The sequence below is a fragment of the Artibeus jamaicensis genome, unplaced genomic scaffold (genome assembly GCF_021234435.1).
Source record: "Artibeus jamaicensis isolate MK-2021 breed Jamaican fruit bat unplaced genomic scaffold, CSHL_Jam_final scaffold_847, whole genome shotgun sequence".
NCBI lineage: Eukaryota > Metazoa > Chordata > Mammalia > Chiroptera > Phyllostomidae > Artibeus > Artibeus jamaicensis.
In genome coordinates this window covers 2,212,647-2,237,462 of record NW_026522057.1, presented here as the reverse complement: position 1 = coordinate 2,237,462, position 24,816 = coordinate 2,212,647, and the positions used below count along the sequence as shown (strand labels likewise).

Genomic DNA, 24,816 nt, shown 5'->3' with positions numbered 1-24,816 from the left:
GCAGACCGTGTAGAGGTCTCATCCCAGCCCCCACTCTTGTCTCTTGGGGGCACCCAGACAAAGCACAGTGGCAGCTCGGAGACAGGAATAGAAATTTCATTAAAATCTATGGACTTTAAAATCCTAGTGGTGCGTGGATGGGCAGGGGTGGGTGGTGCACCGTTATTGCTACAGAAAATTAGGGGCAGCTCTGCCGGGGCTATCACTGCACAGAGGGGCACAGAGGATGGACAAATGGACACTCCAGGCTTGGGAGGAGGAGCTCTGGCTCCTCTTGGAGGAGCTCTTGGAAGGAGGGGATGGTACATGTGGGCTGGAGCCATTTGGCACGTGAACGAGGGCAGCCTGATTTGGGAAGACTGGGCCGTTAGCCCGGTGGAAGGAGGGCAAGGGGCTGTCGTGTAGGGTCCCTTCCCCAAGGCTCTGGGCTCGAACCTCCTGCTGAGCAGCACTCCGCCCCGACCCCCAGGAACTAGTGCTTTGGGCAGGCTGCTGAGTCACGGGCCTCTGCTGGCCGGGCCTGGCAGCAGGGCCGGGAAGAGGCTGGGAAGCCCCAGAGCAGCCGAGTGAGGTGCAGGCAGGCCTGGGAGACAGACTGGGCCTGAGGCTGGGGGCGAGGGAGTGGCAACCACAGATAAGACAATTTTTACAAAAATAATTGCACAGACGAACAGGGCTGGGTGGCACAGCCTGACAAGTAATGCTGCACAGCCCCCACCCCTCACCCTGCCCTCAGCAGGAAGACCCCAATTTGCCTGGGCAGGGTCTGAGGTCTGCTCTGAGGGCAGGAACACTGGACAGGGGGCTGGAAGCCCAAGGACAGGGACAGGTGAGGGGTCCACCCAGAACCTCAGCTCAGGGCAGAGTGTGGGGGCATCAGAGGCCACATAAAGCGCAGTAGGCCTCTGGGGACCTGGCCTGAGACCCCTTCAAAGTGCTTTGGCCCCCCCAACCCAGCAACCCTGCCTCCTCCTTTTCCCATCCCCCAGCTTCTATCTTGGCATCCAGAGGACCTGTAAACACTGGGGACACGAGCACAAATGACCGCACTAGCAGTGGTGGCCAAGGTGACAGCAGCCGCCCTGGTCTGGGCGCGGTGGGGGCAGGCAGTGACACCTGCTGGCTGCCCCCAGTCTTTGTGGCGGGAGCACAGGGCAGGGCGGGGCACTCCCCGGCAGCGGTGCTCATATCCGGGAGTCCTGCAGACCGCTGGAGCCATTGCTGCCCACGAAGGGGATCTGGGCCTTGTCTGGGTGCAGCGGCTGGGCCTCCAGACCATCTTCAGGGGAGGGCAGTATTGGGGGGGCATAGCGCCCAGTCCGGTGCTCCAGGAGGGCAGGGCCCCAGTCTCTGCTTGGCTTTGTGGCATTTTTCAAACGCTGCAGGAGAGGTGGGGGTGGAGGGTGAGCAAGGCATGTCCGAGGGAGCCCTTCAGCCCCAACCATCCTCCCCTTCCCGTGTCATCTGGCTGCCCCTTCTCCCCACCCCTCACCTGGAGGAGGGTGTCCCCATCTGTGCGGCAGAGCTGGAACAGGGCGTAGAGTGGGATGCAAATGACGGAGGACAGCGCCATGAGGAAGCCGATGGCCACTGCCCAGCCTGGATACTGGTAGTGGTTATAGGTGATTGGCCGGTACTGGATCACCGTGAAGATGAGAATGAACTGCAGAGAGTGGGAGATGGGCGTGCGCATGAGGCCCACCCAGCCTCGGGCCTCCTGTCAGCACCCCTCCCTTCTCAATTTTCCCAAAATAACAAGAGGCATTGGGGGGAGAGCGGAGCTAAGGCCAATGTTTGGGTAGTGGAAGAAGCAGACAGAACCAGGGGCTCAGGACATGATGGGCAAGTTGGCATCACGGGAGGGGGAGGCTGGCTTCACCATGGTTCTGACCCAGCCAGCGAACAATGAAGCTGCTGTCACTTCTGGAAGTTAGCTCCGCCTGAGGACTTGTGAAGCTCCCTATGGAAATAAGGCCACGTTTCTGGTCTTTGGGGCTTTTCCTTCCTCACATGGAGACTTCAGCTGATCTTCCTGACCACATACCCCCATCTCAGGGTCTCAGCTACACCTGGCGTTTTCCACCCTTTTCATTTACTCTGGAGAATCCTCCTCTACGCCTTCCTCTGGCTAACCCTAGGCAAATGCCACCTCCTTCAAGAAGCCTCCCGGATTTCCTGTCTCCTCCTCCTGAAAGGCATTTTCCATCTGTTAAGCATTTGTTCAATGGTCGCCGCAGACCCAGGGTTGCATCAGCTCTGGGTCTGCAGGGCCGGCACATTTCCTGGCACAATCTCACCTGCTGACTTGAACTGACTTGTGCAGAGAGGTGGGAGGAATGGGGTAGGGGGAAGGGCAAAGCCCTGCCAGTCTACGGCTGTGGGCGGCCAGGAGGGGCTCCAGAGGCTAGAAACAGCGAGTGCTGGGCTGGAGCTGTGCTCGGGGGATGCCCTGGAAAGGAGTGAGGTGAGAAACAAAGGCTGGCCTGGTGCCCCAGCAACAGGAAAACTAAAGGAAGTAATAACTGTGTCTGGTGGTTACTAGGCTTATGGGGGGGGGGGGGGGGGGGGCCGCTCCGCAGCAGGTTTCAGCATCCCCGCCTCAGCACTCGGCCGTGTCCCAAACCGAGGCTCCTCCAGGACTCCCGGTGACCAGGTGCTGGAGGTCAGGGCCCACCTTCATCGGTGGGGGGGCCCCTCCTGGGACCCGAGTGTAGTAGGAACTCCTAACAAGTTTTCGGAATGAACCCAGATCCTGACCTAGGTGTGGACAAACCTCTTCCTGGAGCTGACAAAAGGATGGAGTTTGTCTGAAAGAGCTTTTCAGAGACAGAAAGAAGTAAAGCCCACAGAGGAGACCGGGCAGCCCAGAAACGTGAGTCCGGAGCCCCCAACCTGTACTTTAAGGTGAGCTTCAGCCTGCCTTTCTGTGCACAGAGAGGGCACTGCCCACTTTGCCTCGTGCTCTCAGAGATCCTGGGCCAGGCCGGGGCTGCCCCGCCTTGTGCCCACCTGCTTTCTGCCACCTGCCCTGTCGAAGCTGGTATCCCAGGTGGGGATGAGCTCCTGCCAGGCCGGTCCGGCCAGGCTGTGAGGCCCACAACCAGCCCCAGAGAGCGCTTGGCGGCAGTGCCTTCCCTCCTGGCCTCTCACCGCTTACAGGAGACTTCCGCTCCTCCCGTTTCAAAGCTGGGCCAGGGGCCAGAGCTGGCTGCCGGGGCCAGGCTCGGGAAAATCCCACACCCCATGAGGTGGAGGCCTCGGGCCTCGGGGCCTTTCGTTCAGAAACTTGAGCCAAAGCGGAAACCCGATGCTGAGCTCCCTGTGGCACAGAGGAGCTGGGTGTGACAGAGGCACAGCTCTGGACATTGCCCCCGACACTGGGCTGGCCGCTCCGTCACTCAGGGATGGCCCTGCCTCTTCTCTGCAGAGTGACCTTTACTCTATGAAACCCCTGGTGTCCCTGCTTCCCACCCTGAGCGGTAAAGGACTGAAATCTGAAGGAAGCAACAGCGCCCCCCTGTGGAGGTTTCCAGGGTGGCCTTGGCTCAGCCCGCAGGCTCCAGACCGCACTAACTGCTTTGAATAGTGGCACTGCCTCTTATTAGCGGGGTAACCTTAGGTCAGCCAGTTACTTAACACCTCTGTGCCTCCCTTTCCTCATCTGTAAAGTGGGGATAATAACGATACCTTGGAGAGCTGTAGTACATGAGTTAATATACAAACAGTGTGCGCAGAAAGTGCCCAGCGCCTGGCCATGTGAGTTCTCACCACCAATTCAGCTCCCAGAGGGTGTCCCAGGCGTTGAATGTTGGTGGAAACCATGACCTCCCCCTCCCAAGCCAGCCCACTTCAGTGCCCGAAGGTCTGCAGGTGGCCCCTGACGCTGAGCTGACACCCGCCTCGCCCGGCCTGCCTCTGGAACACACATCCTCTCCACCGAGCCCCGGCACCTGGGAGCACCTCGGCTCTGGCGGACTGGAGACAGACGGTCAGCGAGGCTAACAGAGGCTGACAGCAATATCCTTAATGGTTCCCGAGGCCCCTCTGGGGGTGCCGGGCAGGAAGGCGCCTCAGGGAGGGAGGGAGGGCCGGCTCTTCAGTGCTGCCCGCCTGCTTTCCCTTCCTTCAGTCACATTCGGGGCTCTGTGCTCCCTCCCTAACCCAAGGCCAGGGTCAGGGTGGTTCTGAGTCTGCACACACCATCCCCCCTCCCTCCCTGTCTCTGCCAGGTTGCCCTTCACGTCCGTCCGCCTTGGCCTCCTGGGTCTTGTCTGACTGTGCAGCCTCCCTCAGACTGCGATGGCCAGAATCGGGCACTCCGGTGGGAGCGCTGGCCAGGCAGACGGCTCCTGCTCTCCCTCCGCTGGTTCCCAAGAGAAGGATATTTGCCAAGAGGCAGAGACCAGCCCAGGGACTTACGAAGATGATAACCGGAGAGATGAAGCGCCAGCAGATCTGGAAGAAGAAGGGCGGCGGGAATCCCAACATCATCTCGATGTCCTGAAAGTAGTTCCGGTGCCCTGGAGAGAGAGGGGTGTCAGTGGGCTGGGCAGCCCAGGGCTGGGGCTCGCGAGGCCATGCACGTCGGGCACTTACCGTAGATGTACATGATGGACACGCACATGATGCAGGAGATGATGACCAGGGAGAAGCTGGCCGCATAGTTGTCCATGAGCAGCAGCCAGTAGATGCCTGCCTGCGGGCCAGCAGGCAGCTGAGTCAGGGGCGCTGTGGCTAAGCTCCCAGACCTGCCATTCCCTCGTTCCCTGGCACCTCCAGCCCAGCCTTCCCCTCAGTTCTTACTTGGCTGGTGAGGGGGATGCCCAGCAGGAAGCCAGCCACAGCCACACCCAAGGTCACATAGGTCTTTTTCTGCAGGATCCACTCATTCCCCACCTCGTCCACAATGGCTGTCACCAGTGTCTCTAGGAGGCAGAACTGCAGGACGCGGCTGTCAGAGCAGGGGCCTGACCTCTGCGCCCTCCTCCCGTCCCAGCCCCACACCTTGTACCTGGGTGCCCAGCCCCAGCAAGATGAGCATGAAGAAGAAGAGCAGGGACCAAAGCGGGGAGATGGGCAGCAGCGTGAGGGCCTCTGGGTACGCCACGAAGGCCAGGCCAGGGCCGTGGTCCGCCACGCGGGAAATGTCCACACCCAGGTGGTTGGCCATGAAGCCCAGGATGGAGAAGATGACAAAGCCAGCATAGACGCTGGTGGCACAGTTAGTAATGCTGATGATGACGCTGTCCCTGGTGGGGAGGAAAACAGGCCAAGTTCAGAGTGTGCGCCTTGCTTCCCTCTGCCCGGTTCGGGCCAGGAGAAGACGTGAGAGAGGGAAATTTCTAGGAACGAAGGTGTTCTCAACCTCTTTTCTGATCTGCAATGGCCTGTTTTAAGTGGGCAGGAGGCTCCTGAGTCCTCACAGATACCTGGGACATCACTGTCCCCACCCTCTCTTCTCTCTCCTGCCAAGGCTCCGCCTCCACCCTCAGATGACCCCATCCAGACCTGAGGTTCCCAGGACTTCATGACTGTTGGGGGGGTGCCCTGGGGGGCCAGGAACTGGCCTGGCCTGGTGGTCTGAGGGGCCGGGCCAGGCTGCGGGGAGGGCAGGGCTGGCGGGGGGCCGCACCGGTAGCAGTTGTTGTGGAACTTGTTGTAGGAAGCCATAGTGATGAGGCCTCCCCACGCACAGCCCAGGGAGTAGAAGATCTGGGAGGCCGCGTCCCCCCACACCTGTGAAATGGGGGGGCCAGCGAGGAGCTGTGGTCAGAGGCAGGCGCCTCTCTGTCCCTCCCCATCCCTCCCCTGTCCCTTCCAGGCTGCCCTCCCCATCCCACCTTGGCCTCCAGGATCTTGTCCCACTGTGGGGTCAGGTAGTACATGATGCCCGTGAACGCTCCTTCCAGGGTTACGCCGCGGACGAAGAGGATGGTCAGCACCACGTAGGGAAACGTGGCCGTGAAGTACACCACCTGCACGAGACAGGCCCCTGGACGCCTCTGCACTCCTCCTGCCCCGAGCGCCCCCTCCCTGGCCCCCAGCCACCATTCGTCCCCTCCCGTGGCCATTCGTCACCCCTCCACACACACCCCCCAGCTGGGGAGGCAGGCCCTTCCTGGGTGGGCAGACCCTGTGCGGGGAGGGTGCTTACTTTCCCTGAAGACTTGACCCCGCGGATGAGGCAGAGGAATACGACCACCCAAGAGACACCGAGGCAGCCGAGGAGGGGCAGTCTCACTTCCCCAAAGTCCCCGATGTCATCTGACAGCTTCAGCACGTAGAGCCTGGGGAAGGGGATGCTCTGTCATTGAGTGCCAGCCCCCACGCCCAGCAACAAATCCCCAAGGCCCAGGGCCCAGCCCGGCATCTCCCTCGTTTCTCATAAGGTACCAGGAGCCCCTTCGTGGGATGGGAGCCACTGTGGGGCCCCAGCTCTCTCTGTCCGCTGCCCCCAGGGGGTCCACTGCTTGCAGCCTCTCGCAGGACTCCCAAAGGCTCCTGGGGGCCACACCCCAGGCCTGAGCCAGACCTCCCGAGCCCCTGGAGTGTGGAGGTCTCTCTGCCCCCACTCAGGCCCACCACTGACCCTTGCTTGTGCATTTCCCCATTCACTCTCCTCCAGACTACACACATCCAATCAGGTGTCACCTCCTCCAGGAAGCCTTCTGGGACCTTTTCATCCACATTAGTCTCCTCCATCTTTGATGAGCCGAGGCAGGCAGCAGAGTGCCAAGTAAACACCAGAGGCCCAGCGCACCCTGCCCCCCCCCCACCCCGCCACACATGTACAGCTCTGTCTGGTGCACTGAGCCACGCCGGCTGTGCCCTTTCAGTCCCCTGGACATTTCTGTGCACATGTGGATGTACGAGCTGTGAAGGAAGAGAGGGCCCCGAGTTTGGAAAGGCCGAGTGCTCAGTTCAGTGCTCTGCCCCTGCCGTCTTGAAATTCTTAATGCGTTTGAACACGGGGGCTTCATGCTTTCATTTTGCCCGGGGCCCACAAATGATGCAGCGGGGCCTGTCAGCACGGCTCCCTCCTTCCTCGCTTCCTTCAGGTCTTTACTCAGGTGTCCTCTTTGCCAAGCGGCCTTTTCTAAATATGCTGCTTAAAATTGCAGCCCTGGCCTAGGCCCAGCACTTCTCACTCCCTTCTTCGTTGTATTCTACTCCACAGCCCGCGTCTCCATCCATCACACCGAATTTTACCCATCGATGTCATTTGTCATCTGTCCACTGTGAAGGCAGGGCTTTTTGTCTTTGTTCACTGACATGTCCCCTGGTACCTAGCACGGCGCCTGGCACGGAGCGTGCTCAGTAAATGTTTGTGGAATGAATGGACGAACATTGTAGTAAAAGAACAGGGTGGTAAAAAGGGGAAACCCGGAGGGAGACTGCTGTGGTTGGTACAGTTGTCCAGGCTAAAAATGATGAGCAAAGACAAGCTCTTGAGCCTCAGTTTCCTCATCTGAACAATGGGTACAATGTTAACACCCGCCCAGAATAATTTGTAGATAAATTTAGGTAAATACGGGCTTCTTTTTTCTCTCCCCCTGCAATTACGTCTCAGCATAGTTTATTCTTAGGTATTCTCACCTTTTTTCTCCCCCAAATCAGTTCTCAAACCTCATGGCAGCATTTTTAATACCTTGTGATGAGAAGTCACTCCCGTACTTCATGGACCAATGTTGCCGGGCCCGGGATTTGATGCTTGGTTGGCCAGTCTGCCTGTTACACTTATAGGCACTTTGGCTGACTTCCTCTCTGCCTCATCTTCCCCCAGGTCTCCCTCCACACAGGGACCTGCAGAGGGCGCTGCCCAACACTTCCCTTTTCTGCCCAAAGCCTACCACAGCCCTGGTTCATTAAACCGGCAGCAATGCCAGGCCTGGGCCGCGGCCCCTCCAGGCTCTCCGCTGATCGAGGAACCAAAGACAAAGGGGTGAGAGAGGTTCAGGAGCTGTGGGACCACCAAGCTCCTGAACCCACCAAGCTGTGGGTTCCTAAAAAATATTTTTGGCTTACTGGAATGAACAGACAAGTCACTCAAACTTGAAGGCAACTAGGCTGGGGAGTCCCGGCTGCCTCAACCCTGCCTGACAAAGAGCGCATCTGGATGAAGGGCTCTGCCCGCCACAAGAGCCAGGGGGCCCTTCTCTCCTGCTGTTAGTACTCGGAGCCACTTCAAACCCCAGCATGCAAAGTAAAGAACTGATTTCTTGTTTGAAAGATTTTTTAACCTTAATTATATATGTTAAACTGATAGTGCTTTATACTACCTTTTATTACAATACTCGGGATTAAAGAGATTAGAAGGTTAACTTGGAAACCAAATAATGGACTTGATTTTCCACTTTTTGGCACCATATTTAGCTTGGGTTTTTTTGTTTGTTTCTTTGTTTTGCTTTAGTGCTCTTGCAATCAAACAGTTAATCTAAAAACTCTTGGCATCCAGCATAGGCACACATTGTTTCTTAACACAGAAACTCTCTGGAATAATCCTGTGTTAGTTTTAGATTTCCCGAACCACCTGGGAAGCACCTTGAGAACAGGACATCCTAATTCATGCCTGTGCATCCCCAGCAGAGGTGGCCACTGTGCCTGCCGAGCTCCTGTCACTGCCCTTTGTGGTTCACGCTGCGTCATCTCGGTCAGCTTCATAGCAACACACTGGGTGCTGCGAGTGTCCCCAATTAGTGAATGGACAGCTGAGGCTCAGAGTGGTTTGGCAACTTCCCAAGGCCACACATCTGGTCAATGGCAGAGCCACAGGGTTTGAATGAGGCCCATGGGACCCTAGGGCTGCCATGAAGACACTGGGACCGGACACTGGGGTCCGAGTCCCACTGGGTGTTGGGTATCTGCGCTGGTCAGTGCAGGGACCTGTGGGCAGGGAGGAGTCAGGCCGGCGCACAGAGGACTGCAAAACAGGACTAAGTAGTTGGTGAGGGAGGGAGCCCCGTGGACCAGAGGGTGAGCAGGAGGCTGACAGGGGCCCAGAAATCTGTCCTTGGGGCTTCTCTCACTTTAGAGGAGTTGTTTAATCTTTCTTTGGACTTGCTTTTCCCCTTTGTAAACTGGGACTATTTTCTAGCTTCTGCACAAGCTGGTTCACAGTGTTGTTGTGGGCCTCCAATGAGATCATGCAGCTTCCCAAGGGGTGTTGGAGAGGGTGGACCAAGAACACCTGCCCAGAGCAATGGCCTAATTCCTGCCAGGCGCCAGGCACCGAGCACAGAGGAGGAGCCTGATGGGGCTCCTGACACAGCAGGGCTGCCTAGTTAGTTCCTTAACCTCTGACCTTTGGTCTCTGAGTCTGAAAAATTGGGATGGTGATATTATGAGATAATATGCCTGGCACATAGTAGATGCCCAAGAAATGGGGGGTGCTCACTCCTCTCCTCCTTTCCAAGCCAGCCTGGGCAGCCCTCCCAAGGGTCATTTTCCCAGGCTCTCCAGAAGGGGGCAGCAGAGAGACACCTTGCAGTTCGGGACTCCAGCCTGCTGGGCAGCTGCGTGAGCAGGCCAGGCTCCAGCCCTGGCTGAGAAGTAGAGTTCAACCTGCCACCCTGTGGGCCCGCCACCCATGACCAATTCTCTTCTTCCTCCCTGATTGCACTGGATAAAGTCCCCAGAGCTTTGTCCTGGGTGGCCTTATCAGGCTGGGAATCCCTGGCAGACAGCCCCATGGCAAGCTCTTCTGGAACATCCCGGGAGTTATGGGTGGGGCTTTGTGCATCTGGGAGCTTCTGGCGAGGTTCACCCCCAGTCTAGGACCGGTTGCCCAGTCCCCGCCATGCCTCAAATGTGGCAGAATACATAAGTGGGTACTTCTTTGCTTAGTTCCCCTATCAGATGTGAGCTCCTTGAGGGTGATGTCTGTGTGTCTTGCTGCTCTCTCTGTCTTCCCTCCAAGTGCAGTGCCTGGTTCCTGGAAGGTGCTCAGGAAATGACCGGCCCAGTGACTGAGTCTGCCTGCTGTCCACGCAGTGAGCCCTCCACCCTCCAGTGAACCTCTTAGCCTCTCTGAATGTCTGTGGCCCAGCATGGAGGCAGGCGCAGGGAATGGGCTCCGGCACTGGGCTTAGAGGATATCAACCTGCTAGGACTTCAAGTGTCCCTGGGGTCTGGGCCATCTGTCCAGGGCTCTCATCACCTAGTGCAGAAAGCCTCGAGCCTCAGCCTGGTCTGCGCAGCCCTGCACATGTGACACCTACTGGCTTCCTCTAACACTCAGTGCGCCCCCTTCCCCACCCCTGCCTCCAGTTTGCTGTGTCTCCGGGCCTCTGCGTCTCACCTGTTCCTGTCTCTTGCAATCCCTTCTCTCCCTCCCTCTTCTGAGAAGCCTTCTTAGCCACCTCCTTTTGCCTCCAGCCTCTTAGGACTGACTGCTACCCCTTGGGCGCCCACCATAGCCCAGCGCCTACCTGAGCTGAAGCACCTGCCCCTGCTGTGATTGGCTACCGGTCTCCCTGCTGGACGGGGAACTTCTCAGGGCAGGAGCCCTAGGCCATTCACATCCATGGGCACACAGGGCCTGGCGGAGCCACGCAGTGAATGTTTGTGGAGTGAATGAACGAGGCTTACCCACCAGCCCCCAAAGCCTTCTGCCCGGGTGCTCCCCAACAGGACATGGGGATTTCCTCCAGGATGTCCTGCTGCACCCTCGCCCGCACCCGGTGGGACTAGGTATTCCAGGACCTCCAGCAGCAGCTGCTCTTCAGCCAGCTCTGAGACTCTGGTCTCGGTGGCCACAGAGCACAGCGGCAACGGGCTGTCTTTCCTAAGCACAGCTGGAAGATGACGGCCCCAGGCTCGGGAACTTCCATGGCCCCTGTGTTCTGAATTAAGCATTAAATCTAAGTTTAATTCTCGTAAGTTCTCTGGGAAGGCCAGTGCTCCCTCCGAGGCCACCTTAAGGCTCACATCCTTGGTACTCCCACCAGAAGGGTTCCTCTCGGTCTCAAGACTGGCCGTTGGTCCTCCGGACCACAGGGCCTCTGCTCATACTGTTCTCACCAGGAAGCCACCCCCTTTCCCCTGACACTCCTCCGCAGACTTGCCTGACTGCTACGTCACAAGGACACCCCAAGTCACCTGTCTCCCACCATTCTCCTGTGTGTCAGCCTGTTCTGAACAGGCTGCGAACTCCTCACGCCTCGTGCATTTCCGCCACACTTGGGGCCCGGCAGAGGGCTGAATGCAGCGCAGGCACCTGCCCAGGGTCTGCAGACTGTCGCCTGATGGCGAAGGGGGGTTAGGGTTGGCACCAGCTGTGCCCCCCAGCCCAGGTCCGACGGGGCCTCACCTCCAGTACTCCTCGCTGGGGCTGGTCCTCTGCAGGGTGCGGTTGAGCAGGTGGGAGGCGTTGCCGGGCAGGGCGGCAGACTGCGAGCGGTTGGTGAGGTTGGAGGCGTCCAGCACGCCGGCACAGTCCGGGGAGTTCCAGGGGTTGTCGCAGTAGGCCCAGGGCAGCACGTGCGTCATGGAGGAGAAGAAGTAGTAGAAGGCGATGCAGATGACCACGTTGTAGTAGATGCCGATGTACGTAGACACCACCATCATGCCGTAGCCCACACCTGGGGGGGGGGGGCAAGGACAGCAGCAGCCTCACACATCTCACCGAAGGGGGCAAGCTTAATTTTAAAGGGCCCAAGGGGCAGGCTTTCGTGGAAGGCCACAGAAGGGACAGGTCAAGGCCTTGGCAAGGGCAGGCAGCAGGTGAAGAGGTTTTGTGTGTCCATGTGGTAGGAGGGAAGGGTGGAGGCCAAGCAAACCCGGATCGCAGCATGTGTCCATGGTCTTGGCCATTGGTGTGAGGCATGGGTCAGCACCAGGGCTCCAACGGGGTTGGCAGTGTTTGCACAGATGGGTGAGCCTGCACAGCCCCCAAAGGCCCCGCGTGTGTGTGTGCGTGTTCGTGTGTGTACTTCGCCCAGTCCTCCTCACCTTTGAACATGGGGCTGATCCTCCAGACCCCCAGGCAGCCCTGACTTGCAAACTGGCCAAAGGAGAGCTCCATGAAGAAGAGAGGGATCCCGCAGAATATCAGCATGATGAAGTAGGGGAACATGAAGGCACCTGGCGGGCAGGGAGAGGCGGGCTCAGGGGCGGCCAGGTGGGGATCCCTCCCTCTTCCTGCTCCGAATGGAACAGCTGGACTTTGATTGACTGGGACCCAAGGAGGGTGAGCACACACGGAGCGGGGGCCTGGGTCTGAGGCACGCTGCCAGTCTTCGATCTTGACAGAGGTCCCAGAAAGTCTGCTCTGAGCAGAACCCAAGCCCCAGAGCCACCATGTTTCGGTGGGATTCGATGGATTAGTTACTGGGACCCTCAAATGTCCCTGAACTATTTGGGGGGGGCTATTGAAACACAGAGGATAGAAGACAGTTACTGGTAACTGGGGAGGTTGAGGTGCCTTTTTCCACCTCTCCTCACTGTGAGGGAGCAGGGTGGCAGGGCCAGGGGTGGCCTGTGCCTTAGGCGAAGGGCATCTAAGCTAGGGATGGGGCCAAAGGAGGTCAGGACCGGAGGCCAGCCTGTCTGGAGTGAAGTCTGTGCCAGGGAGGGGCTGGCTCGGGCCCTGGTGGGTGGGCTCTATCCCAGTGGGTAGTCCCTGCCCTGTGCCCACTGGGTACCTCCCCCGTTGCGGTAGCAGAGGTATGGGAAGCGCCAGACATTGCCCAGGCCCACGGCATAGCCCACGCTCGTCAGTACAAACTCGATCTGGTTGCCCCAGTTGCCCCGTTTCAGGTTCTGGTCCCTCTTGGTGGCCTCACCGGGCACAGCACCGTTCTGTGGGGACAGGAGAGAAGCTACCATCAGCAAGGCATTTGTGCTTCCATGCCTGATCCTCTGTTCCTCCCCCAGCAGGGACGCCATGGACCCTGCAAGCTCCCACCCCCACACTGGGCTTCCCCTCTGCTGGCAAGAGCCACAGGCAGGCCTGGCAGAAGAAGGGAGTGGGTGGAGCGGATGCCAGAGGGCATCAAGTGGGGCCACCCTTACCAGCCCCTGAGCACCCCATGCTGGGGTCACCAGTCCGCCTGAGGAGCTACTTCCGACCTCTGACAGGTGAGACCCTGAGACGGAGCTAGAGTCCAGAGCACCGCAGCCCCAGACGCTCCAAAACTGCCCCTTTCCCCTCTGGGTGAGGATCTGGGAATAGCTGAGCTTCATACCAAGCAGCCAAGTCAGGCTGGGCACAAAGGGGCCTGTGTCCAGACAGCACCCCCCAGCCCGTCGCCACGGCATTGCCAGGCTGAGCACGCTGCCCAGGACAGGCGGCTGCGGAGGAAGGGATGCTGGGCCCCTCCCGCAGCTGAAGTCGTTTTCCTGGGTGGGCAGGGCTGGAGGGTGAGGACAGAGGGGAGCAACTGGGCTGGGCCAGACCTGGGGAGGGCATTCCGGGACTCGGGATGGGAGGGCCGGTGGAGCCCTCTGTGCTGCCTGTGGCTGGGCAGGGGCCCTGGGGAAGCTGACCTGGCCGTGTGCTGGGGGAGGAGACCAGAGTCGTAGGCACCACGCCAGACTTGGAGGACAGACTCTGCTAGGGGAGACAGAGGGCGTGACTCCGGGAAGGGTCTCTCAGCTGAGAGGGGGGAGCCGCGGAGACAAGGGCGGTCGGGGGCAGCTGATGAGGGGATCTGCCCCAAGGAAAGGACGCCACACCTGCCCGGGAAGCTAGCGGCAGGCCTGGGCTGGGTGGCCAGAGGCCTCACTGAGGGTGGGCCGTTGTGTGTGTGTGGGGGGCCGGCCGCCACAGCTGGAACTGGCTGAGCAAGACCCTTTCTAATGTGAATGTGCTCTCCCTACGCCAGGCCCCTCCCACTGCCCAGGTGAGCAGGAGATCAAGCCGCCTTGAGCCAGAGCCTGAGGAGTTAGAGGAGTCTCAGTGACAGATGTAGGGACCCCGGGAGTCACCAGCAGAGAAGCACAGAGAGTCCCTGAGTGACAGAGACAGCCTTGCAGGGCTGGGCTGTTCTGAGAGAAACAGGGAGGAGTGACTGGAGAACACCCAGGATCAGGAGCAGCTTGGCCTCTGAGGAAAACCAGCAGTGACACTGACCCTCAGCTTGAAAGAGACATGTTCAAGGACAACTGTCATGCTGGCCAATAAACAACGAGGGCCGGTGCTCTGAACTGCTGTCAGACCCTGACACCGACTGACAAAGGCAGAGAGAGGGTGGGCTTCGTGCAGGCCGGGGCCTTCCGGAAGGGCACCGGGCGGGGGCCCCAGCTGGGCGTCCCTTGCTCCCGCACTGGGCACATCTGGTCCCTCTAGGCTTGCACACCATGGGCACTAGAGCGCAGGCCCGCTTGTGGAGCGACTGCCCTACGTGGGGATCCAGCACTGTCCCCAGCAGAGACGCTGACCCTCACACCCTTTTGGGAGGCTTGGAGCACAGCCCTAGGAACTGGGGGTCTCCTTCAAGAAGTAGCCAGAGCAACTGGCAGGCCGACGGGGCCGGTGTTCATTCATGCATCGATTCATTCATGCAGCCAGGGAGGTGCACTGGCTTCTGCTGGGTGCCAGGCCTGGACCAGGCCCTAGGGACTCACAGGAAACAGATACACCACCCACTCCGAGCTAGAATCTAGTGAGGAATGAGCCACCCATGAAATACGAAAATACGTAATTTTTATATGCAACTCCAACCTGGCCACAGTGGGAAGTTTCCCAAGTTACAGGAGTATGGAGGACAGGGGGTGAGGTGGGGGCGGGGTGAGGCCAGGGACGGCCACCCTGAGGCCGTGGCTCGAAGGCCCGCTTGGCTGTGGGAGAAGGTGGCTCGAAGCCCAAGTGTGCCCTCTGTGACAGACAGGCCCCTAAGCCTGTCACCACCTCCAAGGGCCTCCTTTGGGACAGGCCTGGCAATAATACCACAGGGTCAGGGAGGCATTTTTTCAGAGGGTGTGAGGCCTGCTTCGGGTAGTTTGTCCACCCCCAAAACAAATCCCAGCCAAACAGGGCTCCTATATACTGACGTACAATAACAGCTTCTTCTGTAGGAGGCCTGTTTACTCAGGGGCACAATGGGGGATTGTGGCAGCTGCAGGGTGCACGGGTGGGGTCACCCAGCAGCGGTCACAGCTGTAAGAGAGACAACCGAGGGCTCAGGATGGCCTCTCACGGGCCGGGCAAGGGCAAGGCCCCCGCAGACTGCGAGTTACCCAAGGCTTGAAGCCTGAGGCCTCTGCCAGCCCCAGCCGCCACAGCCAAGTGCAGCAGGAGCAGACTTGAATCTCTGTGGCCTGTTCCTCCCCTGGCATGGAGGGGACTGCGAGGGCGATGATCCCCCCCAGCCACGCGCCTCAGGCAGTCGCCCGATGGAGCCCTCATGAGCCAGTGCACCCAGTTAATGAGCAGCCCAGCGCTGAGCATGCACTGACCAGTTGAGCTGTGCCAGGTGGCCCTCGGGGAGGCCGGAGCCCCTCGGACAGGGGCCTGGGTCTAGGGGTGGGGGTGGCACTCTGGTGGGGAGTGTCCCACAGTAGGGGTCTGCTGTGCAGAAGGAGCTGGAGGTCTGTGAAACGACACATGATGAGTGGTCCAAGAAGCTCCCAGCAGAAGCAGCCCCAAGTCTGTCCTCCTGCCCTGGGCCTTGGCACCGCTGTGGCTGCGATGGCTGGCCACGGCAGCCTCGCCCACAGCGAGGCCGCTGACTTCAGTTCCAGCGCAAGCCACGTGGAGTGCTCAGGTGTCTCGGCTGGTGAGGGCTTAGTCCTCAGGGGAGGACAGAGCAAGTCTACCTTTCTCTGAGAACACAGGAGGAACGGATCTCTAAAATGCACTGGGCTTGGGGGCGGGGCGTGGTTCCCAGAACTGCCCTTCCTTCTCCGGACCCTGCTCTGGGGGCTTCCTGCCACTTCCTTCCCTGGTAGCAAGTGCTTGGCTGGTGAGCCTTTTTCATTTTTATCTCCTTGTATAATCTTCCCAATCTAAACCTCTCATTTTTTCTTCTGCTGGGTAGACGGCGGTGTCGCTGCTATTGACTGTCACTGAAGTGGCTGCCGTCTCTGAAGTGGCCCACGAAAGGACACCTCTGTGCTCATGGTCTGGCCCAGACTGGGGGCCTGGCTGCCTGACCTGGCTCTGCGCCACCCACTGGCTGGGCTCCAGGCCGCTCCTGCCCCATCACCTGGCTCCCCCTGCCTGTCCATCACTGCTCTCCCTTCCTCTCTTGCTTATACCTTGGTGGTAAATTAAACCCTAGTTGTTTGGGGGACCTCTGAGTGAGCACTTTCCCCCCACCTTCACACCTGACTCCCCCAGCATTGGCCTGGTGGGTGGTCTCCAGAATAGGGACTACCTGGCCTTAGAACTGAGCTCCCCCAAGCCAGGCAGAATGTAGGCTTTGGCGCTCTTTCTAAGGTGACCCCCACCACACACACACACACACACACACACACAGTCAGACCCTCAGATGCCTCTTCCCCAGAGAAACAGTCCCGGAGGCAGAAGTGTCCTTCCCCGCACAGGACTTGTGACCTGTCGGGCTAACAGCCGCCCACCCCGCCCAGGCACTTACATAAGTCTTCCCCTTAGCCCTCTGCCCCGCATAATCACTGCTCCGGATGAACTTCTGGGATTCAGCCTGTTCAGCTTAGAGGGCAGAATCCGGATCTCCCACTGTGTCCTGGCTTGGCAGGGCGAGGCCCTGCACCAGGGGTTAGAACCCCGGCGTTCTGCAGTCTGCTCCCCCAGTGACCCTGGGCAAGCCACGTCCACACCCAGCATCTCGGCATCCTTATCTATGGAACTGGGGGGGGGACTAGGCAACCTCGGTAGACCTCGTATTGTGCGGCTCTGACTTGCCTGGAATTTTGCTATTTCTGACTCTCTCCTGTGTTTCCCATTAGTTCCCACTAGCTTTCTTGACGACTTTAAAAAATGTTATTGCTTTTCTTTCCAATTATAAAAGCATTATAAGCTTATCGCACACACATACGAACTGGACACTACAGAAAAGCTTGAAAGAGGAAACCGTTGCAAAGCCTGGTCTCAGAGGGGACCACCACCTCCACAGGATGGACCCCTGCTCTCCCCATGTACGAGTCGGAGAGAACCCCAGTTTCCACCCTGGGCTCCACCTCGGCTCGGGCTCCTGACTCCTGCCCTGCTAGATGAGTGTCCCCTGGATATTTTTGTGAATTGTGAGCTCCCTCCTCCTGCTCTCGGCGGACACTGAGGAATCCTGGAGCTGCCTGGCTGGGCGGGCCCCCTGGGACCCAGCAGGCTGCTTGTTTGGGATTCTGCAGCCCCAGTATTTGCTCATGGGGTGAAGTCCATCCAAGACAAACTTTATGGAGGAGAAGGGCAAGACCCTACATCCCAGACTGACCTTGAGCCAAATCCAGATCACTGGCAACCTTCTCTGAGCCCCAGGGGGAAGTTTAAGTGGAACAGACATTACGGTAATTTGCTGCTGCCTCAGAAGAACCCTTGACCTCCTCACACCCCTCAGTTCTTATTCCCCAAGTTCTCTCCCATCAGTCCAGGGGCCCGGCTTGCCTGTGGGTAGTACCTGTCCTGCAATGACGGGACCTACCATCCTTCACCTGGCCTCTCTTATTCAGACATGGGAAGGACTCAGGGTCATAGCCGGAGGGGCAGGACTGTGGAAAAATGTACCTCTGGCCCGGTCGGCGCACAGGGGCGATGAGTGCCTCCTGCCTCAAGGAAAGCCTCTGAGTAACCTCTGGGCACCTACCAGGGGTGCAGGCCCTCATGTAACAGGTGAGAGAGGCAAGGCCATGCCTTGTGCTATTTCACCCAGAGTCACGACCAGCAGAGAGAGACCTGCCCGTTTTGCGAAGAGTAGACAGAAGACACTCCCCCCTCCCCCGCCGGCATGCCAGGCTCCACTCCAGGCCTTGGGGAGCAGGAATGGGGGACACTGGGTGGGCCCTGCCTCTGCCTTTGAGAACCGCGGCAGCTGTGGGCAGTCCCCACCATTTGTTTGGCAGTGGCCTGGCACTCTGGACAGTGGCTTTGGTTTTTGACCCTGGCAGTCCTGGGACCTTTGGGCAGCTCTGCATAATGCTTCTCCCCAAACTAACCCACATGTCTCCGGAGAACATCCCTTCTCTTGCCTCCTGAAGGTCAAGTTAGGGTGCCCTACAGGTGGAGGGTGGCTTTCCTGGTCCTCTCATCCTTGTTGTCAGCAGCCCCTTGGTGCCTGACAGCCCTGCCCATCCCTAGCTTCCAGGGACAACGGCACAGCGGCACCCGCCCCACCCGGGCACTTGCCCTGGACACTAGTGAGCGTTCCATGGGGTCTCTCTCCTTCCAGCTGAGAGTCTCGCTGCGTCCCCTTCCCCCACCCTCACCGCCGAGTCCATGTACCATGTCCCCCTGCTCCCTCACCCACTCTCCCCATAGGAGTAAGTGCCGTGGCAGACAATAGGGCTGTATTGATTAGTACAATTCCTGGGCACCTCCGGTCTGTCTCCCCGGGAGCTAGGACAATGCAGCTTTGATACACAGAGCAGATTCTCAGCAGGTCCTTGGGCTGGGGGAGCCCTCACACCCCCACCCTCCTCCCCCATGCCCCCACCACACAGCTAACTCTTCCTGCGCTCCTTTGCACAGTCGCAACTTTCTGGGTCACTTTGGCTGGTGTCTGTCTCACTCGCTGGCTGTGCCTGCCCCTCCCTGGCACAGATCACTCGGCCCCTCTCCCCACCCCCAGCCCAGCCTCCCAGACTGCCTGGCACCAGGGAGAGGGCTCAACCTTCTGGAAGGTGACTGACCTGCTCTGGGGAGGAGGGGGCCGCAGGTCCACCAGCTGCAGCCATCCCAGGTGAGCACTCAGAGAGGAGAACCTCCACCGCTCATTCACACCTCTGCCAGCTCCAGACGACACTGACGCATCCCCTGCCTCTCCCACTGCCGGCTGGGCAATTACTTTCACCTCATCTCCTCCCGAAGCTCTGCCTACCCCCTTCCCGGGCCCTCCCCCTCCGGCCAGTCCCCATGCAGCCCAGCGAGGGTGCTCCAGAGCTAGAGTGAGGCATGGGGTTTGCTGTGTTTTTCCCTTGTTCCCAGCAAGTTACTGGGACAACAACAACACACACACAGGCATAGAATGAGGCGGAGTGAGCTCAGGAGGGAGGGAGAGGACGGTTCACTTCTCTCCCCGAGCTGGGCCTTGGGGGCCTGGCAGTTGGTGGGCTCCTGGTAGGGCGGTCGGGTGCCACTGGGTGCTACAGATGGTAAAGGGACGAGAAGAAGTGGGGTGCAGCCCGCAGGGCATTACCAAAGCATCCAGACTTCTTAGAATGGGCTGGGGGATGCTGGGCCCTGGGGCTGTCTCCCCGCCCCAGACTTAGGGGTCCCCAACCAGGCAAGAGGACGGGGCACCCCACTAGGAGAACGTGATGACAGTGTGAGGAAGCTGTGCTTTCTCGGGAGAAAGAGAGCATTAGCCAAGAGGATGGCCACACAGACGAAGAGGGCCTCAGGAGAAGGACCCGTGGGGATTTGTCCTGGTCCTGCCTTGCCCGGAACCTGGGGCACCATCCTGCAGGAGCGACCTTGACTGGTGCAGGATGGTCCCTCTCCTCTGAGGCCACACTCACCAGGTCAGTCCCCAGCTGATGGTGAGACGCCATGAGCCCGCGGCCAGGAAGTGGGTGTGAGTGCCCTGGTCCTGGGAGGGCACGGCCCTTTCTGGAAACCGAGGGGCCGGCCAAGGGCCTGACCCACGGCAGGATCTTAAGAAACATCCATCAGGTGGACGAGTGTCAGAGTTCCCATGTAAAGAACAGCTTTCCTGCGAGTTTGGTTAGGGTGCTGACTCCAAAGGGCACACGGCAGGACGCCATTGAAGTCAAAAGAGCAAACCTCTGCAGTCAGATAGGCTTGGCTTCAAACCCCGGCTCTGCCATAGATAACCTTGGGAAAGCCACCTAACGCGCCTGGTCTCAGTGTCTTCATCTCTGTAATGGGAATAATAAAGCCCTGGCCGGGTAGCTCGGCAGCAGTCCCCAACCTTGGGGGCAGCAGGGACCGTTTTCGTGGAAGACGGTTTTTCCAGGGATGGAGCAGGGGCAGGAAGGAGGTGGGGTTCAGGAGGTAACTTGAGTGAAGTTCTGCTCACTCGGCCGCCGCTCACCTCCTGCTGTGCGGCGCGGTTCCTAAGTGGCTGTGGTTTGATCCCCGGCAGGGCACAGACGAGCAGCAACCAAGGCACAGATAAGTGGAACAACAAATCGATATTTCTCTCTTCCTTTCTCTCTCTCTCTCAAATCAAACCATTAAAAAACTAAATAAATCAATGCAATGGGGAAAATGCCCACTTTCTGTTGAAGACAGTGAGCATCCGTGATAACGGCAGCAGACAACACGCGTTAAGTGCTTCTGTGAGCCGGACGCCGTCCTAACACTCTGCACACACAGCGTCCAGCAGAGGCGAGGCCTGCGTGGGTGCGACTGGGAGGGGAATATGTGGGTGTGATCATTTATTGTTTTAATTTGAACATCTCACCTAAAATGTCATAGGGTGTGCTTGAGTGTGAAAGTGTTATGTTACAGAATGACCTGCTTATGCTTTTGTAACAAAAGATGGTGAAATAAAACGGGGGCATTATTTGTGCCGCACCCTGTGTATCAACCCATTTATTTAGTCCTCCCAACAACCCGTCGAGATAGGTACGCTTTTACCCCTGTTTGGGGGAGAAGATGGACACTGGCCTAGGCCCAGGTGAGCACTCTAAGAACGGTCCCGGACCCCACTGACTCGGCCACTCACTGGGCTGGCCTCGCACAGCTGGGTCCGCAGACACGCCCCGCTGACTTCCTGCAGACCCAGACTGAGGGCCAAAGCCCTGGCTGGGCCACTGGCTTCAGGAAGGCCCAGTCACCCATGATGCCCAAATGCTCACTTCCACCCAGGGTGGGCTCTGGGCTCTGGCTGCCCTGGCCTGGGCCGGGTGCCCAGAACAGGCAGCCCTGGCTGGATGGCTTTCTCTGGCTCTGGCCATGGGACAGGAGGCATCGGCAGCCCAGCTGGGCCCTGGCCGTAATGAGGCCTCATTAGTGGGATCCAGCTGCTCCAGCCCCACTTAGGGAGGCCAGCCCCCCAGCCCCCACCTCTGACTTTTCTTAATAAGAGCAGGCACGTGTCCAGAGGGGTGAGGAGTCTAGGGGCTTTGTTACGCCCTGTGACTCTGAGGGACGGTCCTGCTGAGCTGAGACTGGGGCATGTTGGGGATGGGAGGGGGGCTTCGGGGAAGCTGCCTGAGGGGGAGCGTGGGCACAGGACGGAGCAGGTGGTTTCCGGGCAGGGTGGCGAGGGGAAGGAGACCAAGGGGAAGGGATGGCAGGGTCCTAGGTCCAGAGAGGGACGTTGGGCTGTATTCTTTGGATCTAGATATTATCCATGTCATTGGGGAGGCGGGAGCTGCACATCTAGGATCATCTAGTTGATCACCTACGCTGTCCTGGCTGGGAGAGCACCTCCTTGGTGCTAGGCCTCATGTAAAGAAAGCACCCACTACCTGCCATGACCTGTGTTAGCCAAATGCCCACCATGAGCCAAGTCCAATGCTGGAAAAATACACAGTGTGCCAGGTCTGTGCTAGGAAAGCACTCACTGTGTGCCAGGACCTGCGTTGAGAGAGTACCCACTGTGTGCCAGGACCTGTGTTGAGAGAGTATGCACTGTGTGTCATCCCCATGCCAGTGAGCCCTGTGGCTTGCTAATTCCTGCACTAGATGAGTGCCCCACGTGTGCCAAATTCTGTGAGGTGAGGACCTGACGTATGCCCGGCCCTGAGCAAGGTGAGTGCCCACTGTATGCCTGGTACTGTGCTAGATGAGTGCCCACTGTGTGACAGGCTCTGTACAAAGGGAGTGGCCAATGGGTACCAAATCAGTACCAGCTGAGTGCTTGCCGCATGCTGGGACTCATGCTAGATGCATGCCCAGAAGGCGACAGGCCTTTTACCAAGGGAGTGGCAATGTGTGCCAAGCCTATGCTACTTGAGGACTCACCACATGCCAGGACTTGGGCTGAGTGAGAACATGTTGTGTGCCAGGCCCTGGGACGGATGCTGCGGACAAGAGGTATCCAAACCCTCATGTCTAGGCAGAACAGAACAGGTTGGGTGGGGCAGCCCCAGGTAATCTGAGGTGCTTGCAAAGCCTTGTGGGATAATTTAGATGCTCTGGCACCCAGGGCCCTAGCCCAGGTGACTCTGATTTTATTCACCACAAATCTTCCCAATGAGAAGCAACCAGTGAGTTCTGGGGAGGGAACAATGAAGCTGACCAAGGCCTAAGACACCGCATGAGTGAGGAACGGACATGGGGTGGGGATGGAGACTGAGTCAGCTTATGAACTTGGTGTGAGGCCACAGGGTTACGGCTGACCCTGTGAGGTTCTCCTGTTTTGGCCTCCTCTCCTCTAGCTCCCTGTTCTCTAAGCCCCAGGCAGCACCCCCACATGTGCACAGAGGTATGAGGTATCCATGGAAGGACCACCCCACCCCACCCCAATGCCCCTAAGCATCCCAGCTGCTCCCAGGCTTGGAGGCACCCTGGCCAGCTGGGGTTTTGCACGGCCCTGTCCTAGGAGCTGCTGAGGCGTGAGGGAGGCAGCTGAGCTGGCCTGGCAGAAACCATCTGGGCTGGGAGTGGGGGGAGGGACACGTGCAGCAGGCATGTGGGCCTGGGCACGTGCTGAGAAGTGGCTTGCTCCTCCGTGGGGCACCTGCCACATGAAGAGCCGGGCAGAAGCTACAAGGATGACATAGGATGTCTGTGGATGCTGAAGAGACCCAGGGGCCCCGTGTCCTCACACCCAAACCTAGAGCAAAGGGGGAAGGAAGTGAAGACACTGTCCTCACAGTGAGGCCCACTCCCTGCATAGCGGGGCACAACTGGCAACAGAACCCACCAACCTGGGATGGTCCATGTGCCCCTGGCTTACATGCATGGCCCTCAGCATCCTGTGTCTTGCCCCATCATGGCATCCAGAGAAGGGGCATGTCTGAAAGGAGCATTCTTAGCCATGTGTCCTTAGGGTAACATAGTACATAATAAAGTGCCAGCTCAGCTACCTAGGTTAGCTAGGACAGATGGCACTCCTCAAAGGCTGTATCCCAGAGACAAGCACTGAATGGAGGAGGCTTGAGTTCCAAAGTGGGGCCCGAAAATAGCAGAATAGTGTAGCCCAAGGTCATCAGCAAAACTGAAAAAGAGTCAGGAATAGATTCTCAGCAACCATGGGGATGCCCAGGGGACAGATGCTATGAGCCTAAAATGAAGCAGCAGCAGGCAGAAGCCAAAGGGCAGAGGGCACGAGGAAACCAAGCCCCAGCTATCTTTAGGCACATCACGGTGCTGGGAACAGAGTCCCAAAGCAGCATTCTCTTCCACGGACAAGCTAGCCCGCAGCTCCGGGACACTCTGCTCTGGCAGGGACTCTGGGAGATTCAGATTCATGCTCCCTACGGCCCATGTGGGGCCCCGTCTCTCCTGCCTGATTGCCTCAGTCCTTTCAGGGTCACCCCGGGAAAGAAGGGCAGCCAGGGAGTACACAGAAGGTTTCTTAAATTTTATGGGGTTCAGAATCTTCAAGCAGGAGAGGGCAGAGCCACACCCCACTTCCTAGACAAGCCCATGGCAATTCCAAGACTTCTCTAGGAAAGCAGAGGCCTTTTTTGGTTCTATCACAACATTCACTCCTAGTAAATGTTCAGGTCATGACACTTCTACCTCTGCCTTATTCTGAGCACCCAGAGTTCAGGAGGGCTCAGAAATACCTTCAAAAGCTTGGTTCATTCAGACTTGTTCCAAGCAGGAGGGGGCCAGACCTGAGTAGGCCTGAGGGACACAGTGGAGGGCCCCTGAGCCTGTGGACAAAAAAGGGACCACACAGGAAACCTGACAAGTTCAGGGGAGGCCTGCATGGAGGGCTCTGTCACAGGGGAAAAACTCAGTTCTTCTTGCCGACATGGTAAAGAATTACAGATCAGAAAGTCCATGAACATAGGCAGGGTTTCTTGGTGATATCTCCTCATGGAAGAGAATGGGCCTTGCTGAGATGTGGTAAAAGGCAAGAGCGCTGGGCCCTCTGTCTTGAGGACTTATGTAATTGGCGGGAAGGGGGTGAAGAAGTTCCATATTGATTGATGGATAAAGGTTGTTCAGCTTCCCCCGGGGCACACGACTACCCAAACATAGGTATGTGTGGGGGTCTCTGTTAGCCCGAATCCTTATCTTGCCCCGCACCTCACTTGTTCGTCTTGTCATAAAACAGATCCATGACAGAAGGCAGTTAAAGTTGAGGCAGTTACCTAAAATTATTTATGGGCTCTTTCTGCAAACCTTAAGGAGCCCCTCAAAAAGGAGACAGTACCAGAGATAAGCAATTAACCAAAGTTGTTTATGGGCTTCTTCGCTGGGCACTGCGGACCCTTCCTCTTCCCCCTTCTAGACTTTGGGACGAGTACAGTTTCACAGGCTCCCTATCACAGATAGTGAAGGATGTGTAGAATTTCAAGGTGTTAACACAGCATTTCTTGCAGTGTTTGGAATACCCGGCAATCTCTTTGGGCCAGGCTGAGGACTGCCGCGTTAGTGGGTAAGACAGGTCTCCTTCCTCCTCCCTGCCTCCTCAGTTTACCATCTATCCCACCTAGCAGCTTGAAATACACCAAGATCGCAGCCCTGGCTGGTATAGCTCAGTGGATTGAGTGCGGGCCTGTGAACCAGAGGATCAAGGTTTGATTCCCAGTCAGGGCACATGCCTGGGTTTCAGGCCTGTTCCCAGGAGGGGATACACAAGAGGCAACCATACATTG

The 24,816-nt window shown here is 58.4% G+C and overlaps 1 protein-coding gene across 6 annotated transcripts in view; it reads right to left on the bottom strand.

The window, feature by feature from the left end:
- Positions 1 to 77: 77 nt before the first annotated feature.
- SLC6A9 (solute carrier family 6 member 9) overlaps positions 78 to 24,816 on the bottom strand; it is a 32,085-nt gene continuing 7,346 nt past the window's right edge. For 3 of the 6 annotated variants that reach the window (XM_037149580.2, XM_053660633.1, XM_053660634.1), the window contains exons 3-14: positions 12,642 to 12,798; positions 11,950 to 12,081; positions 11,309 to 11,579; positions 6,155 to 6,287; positions 5,841 to 5,975; positions 5,633 to 5,736; positions 5,012 to 5,249; positions 4,804 to 4,938; positions 4,597 to 4,696; positions 4,420 to 4,520; positions 1,493 to 1,663; positions 78 to 1,379 (exon numbers count right to left, since the gene is read on the bottom strand). In XM_037149580.2, the coding sequence (XP_037005475.2) occupies positions 1,185 to 1,379; positions 1,493 to 1,663; positions 4,420 to 4,520; positions 4,597 to 4,696; positions 4,804 to 4,938; positions 5,012 to 5,249; positions 5,633 to 5,736; positions 5,841 to 5,975; positions 6,155 to 6,287; positions 11,309 to 11,579; positions 11,950 to 12,081; positions 12,642 to 12,798 (1,872 nt within the window). In that variant the 3' untranslated portion in view covers positions 78 to 1,184. Of the gene's footprint in view, positions 1,380 to 1,492; positions 1,664 to 4,419; positions 4,521 to 4,596; positions 4,697 to 4,803; positions 4,939 to 5,011; positions 5,250 to 5,632; positions 5,737 to 5,840; positions 5,976 to 6,154; positions 6,288 to 11,308; positions 11,580 to 11,949; positions 12,082 to 12,641; positions 12,799 to 13,485; positions 13,547 to 18,759; positions 18,869 to 24,816 lie in introns of those variants that run through there. The other 3 variants (XM_037149581.2, XM_053660636.1, XM_053660635.1) reach the window with 3 other exon arrangements.